Source organism: Kogia breviceps, chromosome 12 (genome assembly GCF_026419965.1).
Source record: "Kogia breviceps isolate mKogBre1 chromosome 12, mKogBre1 haplotype 1, whole genome shotgun sequence".
In the NCBI taxonomy this organism is placed as follows: Eukaryota; Metazoa; Chordata; class Mammalia; order Artiodactyla; family Physeteridae; genus Kogia; species Kogia breviceps.
In genome coordinates this window covers 98,029,933-98,035,932 of record NC_081321.1, presented here as the reverse complement: position 1 = coordinate 98,035,932, position 6,000 = coordinate 98,029,933, and the positions used below count along the sequence as shown (strand labels likewise).

The 6,000-nt window shown below is 60.0% G+C and overlaps 1 protein-coding gene across 3 annotated transcripts in view; it reads right to left on the bottom strand.

The window, feature by feature from the left end:
* Positions 1-6,000, bottom strand: part of PARVB (parvin beta) — a 103,485-nt gene continuing 97,485 nt past the window's right edge. For all 3 annotated transcript variants that reach the window (XM_067010419.1, XM_059080943.2, XM_067010418.1), the window contains 2 exons: positions 4,218-4,290; positions 1-2,980 (listed from right to left, as the gene is read on the bottom strand). In XM_067010419.1, coding sequence (XP_066866520.1) covers positions 2,904-2,980; positions 4,218-4,290 — 150 coding nt within the window. In that variant the 3' untranslated portion in view covers positions 1-2,903. The remainder of the gene's footprint in view (positions 2,981-4,217; positions 4,291-6,000) is intronic.

Below are 6,000 nucleotides of genomic sequence, written 5' to 3'. Positions count from 1 at the left end.
CAGGGTTTCAGTGGCTTTTATTTAATACCCAGGAATCCAAAGTAAACACTGCTTAAAACAATTACAAGGACAATAAAATATTGGCACACAAATTGGGGAAGAGGATTCGGTTGCTTTAAAACAACACAGCTCTGTGTCACATCCAGTTAGGACCTTAGGGTGCGTGGGGCTCTGAGCTCAGTGCCTGCATGAGGCCGTGCGGCTGGTCCAGGGGAACCAGAGCTGCAAGTAGGCTCCCCAAAACCAGTGGGGTGGACACGCCACCCCGAGGACAATAAAAGGTGGCATTTCCCGGCCTTTGCCCGTCACCGCACAGGTGCCAATGGTCTTGCTTTCACGTAGTCCCTGAGGACGAGGGTCCCTCTTCGGGGGGGGAACCATTCACTGAAAATGGGGGTCAGTGGAGGAGGAAGGGTTCCAGAACTTTTCCTCAATTAAGGACTAAGAGGGAAGCGTTTGCATTCCAAGGAGCCCCAGGCGAGAATCAAGAGAAAGATGTTTCTGCTGCTTCAGTCACCCCAAGATGCTCCCAGCAGAAGGGACATTCCAGGCCCTGAAACTCGCGTCCTGACAACGAAATGTGTCCCCAAGCCAACAGGGACGATGGGCGGACCCCAAGAGGAGTCTCCCCACCGCAGAGTTCACCCTGACTTCTGCCCGGAAACTGCTTCACCAACCCTCACCTCCACACCCGTCCAGGCCCCACTTTCAATTCTGAGTCAAGGGAGGAAAACGAGACGCGTACAGCCAGAGGAGGTCCTTCGCGGGTGGGCGGAAGGCACACCTACACCTTTGCACCAATTTGAAAAAAAATAACTTGGAGACTAGATCACATTCTTTGCTGGAGCATGGCCTTAAACCGTCAGCGTTATGACACAGAAGTGCCTGTTTATACCCTTCCACATATCTTATCATTCTGGTTACTCTCCGACTTGAAACACAGAGGGCTTGAAGTGGGCTCGCTGAACCCCGACCCCTATCCCCATCCCCAGAGTAACCGATCCCACCCCTCCAGGGCGTGGCATAGGCCGGAGCTGCCCACCTGGGCTGAAGACCCTCGAGGCTCTTTTTCCAAACCCCAACCTCATCTCCGTCATCCCCCCCAGGGCCCCCAGGAAGCAGCAACAGCCTCGCCAAGCCCACCTGGACAAGGCAGGTGGATGGGTCTCCGCTGGCAGCAGTCACTGTGATTCTACGCGTGTAATGGAGGCGGCCCAGGATGTACCAGCCTCGGCTCTTTTGTTGGTTCTTAAATGCTACTGCATCCCGCAGGAGACACCGTGATGCCATTTTCATTCTTTCTTTCCCCTGCTGGGTAACCACCTCCATCAAAACGGCTATTCTGGACCCATCCCCAGCCTGGCAGCTGCCTGAGCTGAGACAGAATACGAAAGCGTTTTCTAAGTCTGGAGCGTCGGTATTCAGTTTAATATTAACAACTTCCTCAGGAGCTCTGATCTACAGCAGGCAGGCGAGAATCAAACAGTCGAGAAAGGCCCGTCTTGCTGGGGCAGCAAATGCTGAGCGAACTCAGGTGGTTGGCGTGTCATAAAAACCCCAGCGCGGGAGCCAGGGGTTGGGGGAGGGGGCGACCCAGCATAGGACCCGCCTCAGACCCAGCCTACGAGTCCCCGTGTCTCTACTGAGCCAAGGTGGGCGAGGGCCGAAGAGCACACAGACGAGGGACCGCGTTTCCTTCAACGGGGCGTCCCAGAGGATGCCGACAGGGCACCAGAAAGCTGGTACTCGGGGAGGAGAGAGGTGAACACTTCACGTCTCCCTGTTACAGGCTGAGCTGTGCCCACCCCCCCGCCCCCAGAACCCACATGTTGAAGTCCTAACCCCCAGGACCTGCGAATGTGACAGTATTTGGTGACAGGGTCTTTACAGAGGTAATTATGGTAAAATGAGGTCATGAGGGTAGACCCCAATCCAATCTGCCTGGTGCCCTTAAAAGAAGAGATTAGGACACAGACACACGGGGAGGCACGTGAGGACGCCTGGAGAAGACGGCATCTACAAGCCAAGGAGAGACGCTCGGAAGGTACCGACCCCGACGACACCTTGATCTCGACTTCCAGTCTCCAGAACTGTGAGAGAATAAATGTCTGCTGTCTAAGGCCCCCCGTCTGTGGCACTCGGTCACGGCGGCCCAAGCCAACTGAAACACCCCGCTTTCTAAAGGCTTTTTAAAATGCATCCGTCCCCAGACAGGAGCCCTGGGACTGGACGCTTCCCACCGGAAGGCGTGAGCTGACTCCGACACAGCCCTCTCGGCCGTAGCAAGAAATAAAGAAATGCCTCCGAAATCCTTCCTCCCTCGGACCGTGGCAGCTGGGTCCTCTGGGTCCCCAGATGTCTGTGCAAAAGCTAAATGAAAACAGCACTGAGTGGCCGAGAAGCAGGGATGTGGGTGGACACTCAGTCACAGCGAAAGCTTCTGCGACTTAAGAGTGACGTTTGTAAAACTGCACAACGCTTTTTGGTAAAAGGCCCTCACTGCCGAGGACAGCCCTGCCCCGGAGATTCCACGGGGACAGACGAGCCATTGTCACTGCCGCAAAGCTCCATCTCTGATCCCCTGTGGTCACTGGCGGCTGTCAGCTGGCACGCCGGGCGCCCCCTCCCAGGGGTCCCGGCTATTTCCTTTTCCATCTTTTGATCAACAAGGGACGGCACCCCGGGACACCCCAGGGGAAGCCAGGCTGCAAACTCGAGCACTGGTGTTTGGAACCTGCCTTTCAACAGAGGCCGCGCGCTGCAGGATTACGGGGAAAGGAGGTTAAGAGTATCTACCAGAAAAAGGTGGGGGTGGGAGTGGGGGACGACCGCGGGCTTGGAGGGGAGGCCAGGGCGCCTCCCAAAGCACCGTCCCCGCCGCGGTGTCTACTGCTCCCTTCCCGTCACTCCAGGTGCTTGTATTTGGTGAACAGGTTGTAAAGAACCCGCAGGGTGGATTTGAGGTCCAGGTTCACCACATCTGCAGAAGAAAACAGAGAGACCGTTTGGTGGATGAGAGAGTGCGCCCCAAGCCTTGGTGCCCCGAGCACTTGGGAGACACGTGGGACGTCCTCTGTGTCCCCAGCAGGGCACTTCTGCCCTCCCCCGAGACACAGACTGCCGTGAGAGCCCCCGGGCCGCTACCCGTGGGGTGGCAAGGGTGCTCCTTCATCCCTTCTAGGATTTGCACCGGGCAAGTCTGCGTGGTGTGGGGTCTACAACAACCGAGGACATTTACTGGGGACCAAACACCCACAGGCCACCCTGTGCCAGGACCACGGGCCTCCGGGGGCAGGGCAGGTGCGAGCTGCTGTCCCACCCCCTCAAGGTCAGGCACGGCACGTGGCCCCGTAAGTCCCAGCCGCCTTGTTTGGTGGGAAGGGGCTCTGTCCTCCTGGGAGTCAGGGACCTGGTTCTTCTCACTTGCTCTGTGAGCCCAGACCAGGGGCCTGGGGAGGGCTACGGGAATCACGGGTCACAGGACGCAATTCCTGCCCCCGGACGGGTGTTCAGCAGCGGCTGCTGAGCCTCCCAGGGGCGGTGTGTGCGCAGGACGCCCCACCCAGAATTCACGGCGTCGCTGTAGGGCGGTGATTCCCGAAGTGGGGGCCCCGCACTGGGAGCACGAGTGTCCCCTGGCAACTTGTTACAAGCGGGACTTGGAGGATCCAGTCCACGGCCCCCGCATCAGAAGCTGGGCTGGAGGAAGCCCCTCCCCGCCGGGATTCAGACGCCCATTTGCATTAGGGATTCCTGGTACAGGGCATTCAACATAGGAGCCAGGTATGGCCGCGAGGTGGGGGCTCCGCGGGTCCCACGCCGTTCGGACCTCGTGGGGCGTGACCGAGCCACGTCCCTGCTCACGCGCACCGCCCGGGCGTCGCGGGACGTCGACCCGACACGCACTGCACTGCAGTAAAGCTTTAATATCCTTTCAAGACGCGAAGCGGCAACTCTAGTGTGAGCACGGCACCTGGAGAGGCAATTAAATCCTGAGGCCGCGGAGCAGAGGCCACGGCCTCCAAGTCAAGTGGCTCCTAAAGAATCGGCCTTGGTGGCTCTGCCAGTGCAGGCCTCTTGGTCCCCGAAACCCTGAGCACGGGGGACACGTGGAGCTGGGGTCGGCAGAGCCCAGCCTTTGAGCCACACGTGCGGGGCCCGAAGGGAGAGACACGGCGGGCCGGGCGGCCCCTCTAAGACCTGGGTCGGGGCGTTACCTTCGGGCCGAGCCTTGGGCTTCTTAAGGCCTCCCTCCAGCATCAGCTCAAAGGCAAATGACACATTGTGGACCTGCAGAGAAAGCCAGAGTTAGCACCGGGGCCGCAGCTGGGCCCAGGCCCGCCCGCTGGCCCCTAAAAGGACGGGATGCGAGAGCCAGTGCGGACAGAAGGAGCCTTTGGAAGAACCGCGCCCGCGGGGCCCGGGCTGTCCTGGGCGGAGCGACAGGACGGGCGGCGCGAGGGTGAGGGAGCAACACACGTTGACCTGGTGGACCTCACTCCCCTCACCAGTGATCGCGGGCGGCTGGGACGTGCAGGGACGCGGGCACAAAGCCTGCCCTCAAGGGCTAGGGGTCCCCAGGTCCCGACACAGCCGCGTGACGACAAGTGACAGTGACTTCCTTTTACAGACGAGGACACCGAGGCTCAGAGAGGACAAGTCACTTCCCGAAGGGACCCAGCCCCGTGCACCATCCCCAGCATAAAGCAGCCACCCGCCATCTACCAGGAGGGCCTCAAACGAGCTGAGTGCGACAGCTGTGCTCTCGGCGGGACCGCGGTGGCCCTGGTAAGGGGGGCAGGCAACTGGAGCCTGCTGGAACTGAAGTCAGGCCGCCGGTGGCTGCAGCAGGGCTCTGGTCCTGGCCCTCACCTGCACGGCCCCGGGAAGGCGGACACATCCGCACCCCCACACGACCTCCCCCTCCAGCACTCGGCCCCCAAGGATGCTGGAAGCTTGCGTTCTGCTAATGGCTGCCGCCAGAGGTTAGACACGGAGCCTTCTCTGCTGTGTTTAAAGTCCACCTGGACCACAGAGATGCTGGCGATCGACCGAATCACAGGCAGCCAAACGTCTGCTTCGAGCAAAGGCTGGTGTGGGGTGGAGGACCAAAAAATACAATAGATCACCGGCGTCTGAGCTAGAAAGGACTTCAGAGCTCTTCATAATCGAATACCCTTTGAACAATAACATTTTCATGATTTCACTGCACATGAGATCGGAAACGTGCTAACAAGTTTCCCTGCGAGGTGGTTTAATAACTAACCAGGAGAAAGACATTTGGCAAAGTAACCCTCAGCGAGTCAAGCCCACAAGAGCTTGGGGTACGTCAGGGAAGCATCCAGGCCACGGCGGCACCGGGCCGCGCTCAGAGAAGCAAAGGAAGCCACGGGCTGCAGGGCATTAACGGGAGCCGGGCCCTGGCATGGGGGACACGGCCCGGAGCGGGCTGGGAGGGCTGCACGTGACCAGAGGCTCTCAGGCCGTGCAGGCGCGGTGGGGAGACAGGAGTCAGGCTGCCAGAGCCCCACCTGCAGTGCCGGAGCCGGCCGGGAGGGAGGGCTGCACCGGGCCGGGCCTCGAGCTGGGACGAGCATGGCAAAAGGACAGGAGGCTCTGTAATCTCCCCCTTTACAGAGGAGGTCCCGGGGCTAAACGGAGGAGGACGTCCGTGCCAAGAAAGGCGCAAGGTTCAAGGAGATGGGGCCGGCACTCAGCCCACCCAAGTCTGGATTCGGAACCTGGGCCCTGCCTCCGAAAGCATCCTGCTTCCTCGGCCATCGGCTGACGGCCGTCCAGATCCCCGAATTCACACACACACAACAGGCTCTGAGTGGGGACAGAGTCAACATGGCAAGGAGGGGGAAATGGAACAAGAGTCAGGTTAGACCGTCGGCCCGACATGGGAACGGATGTCTTCCGTGGCCCCTCCAGACCTGCAGGATCCGCCCCCAGCACAGGTGTGGAGTGCGGGTCAGTCCATGAGGCCCCGCCCCTGCC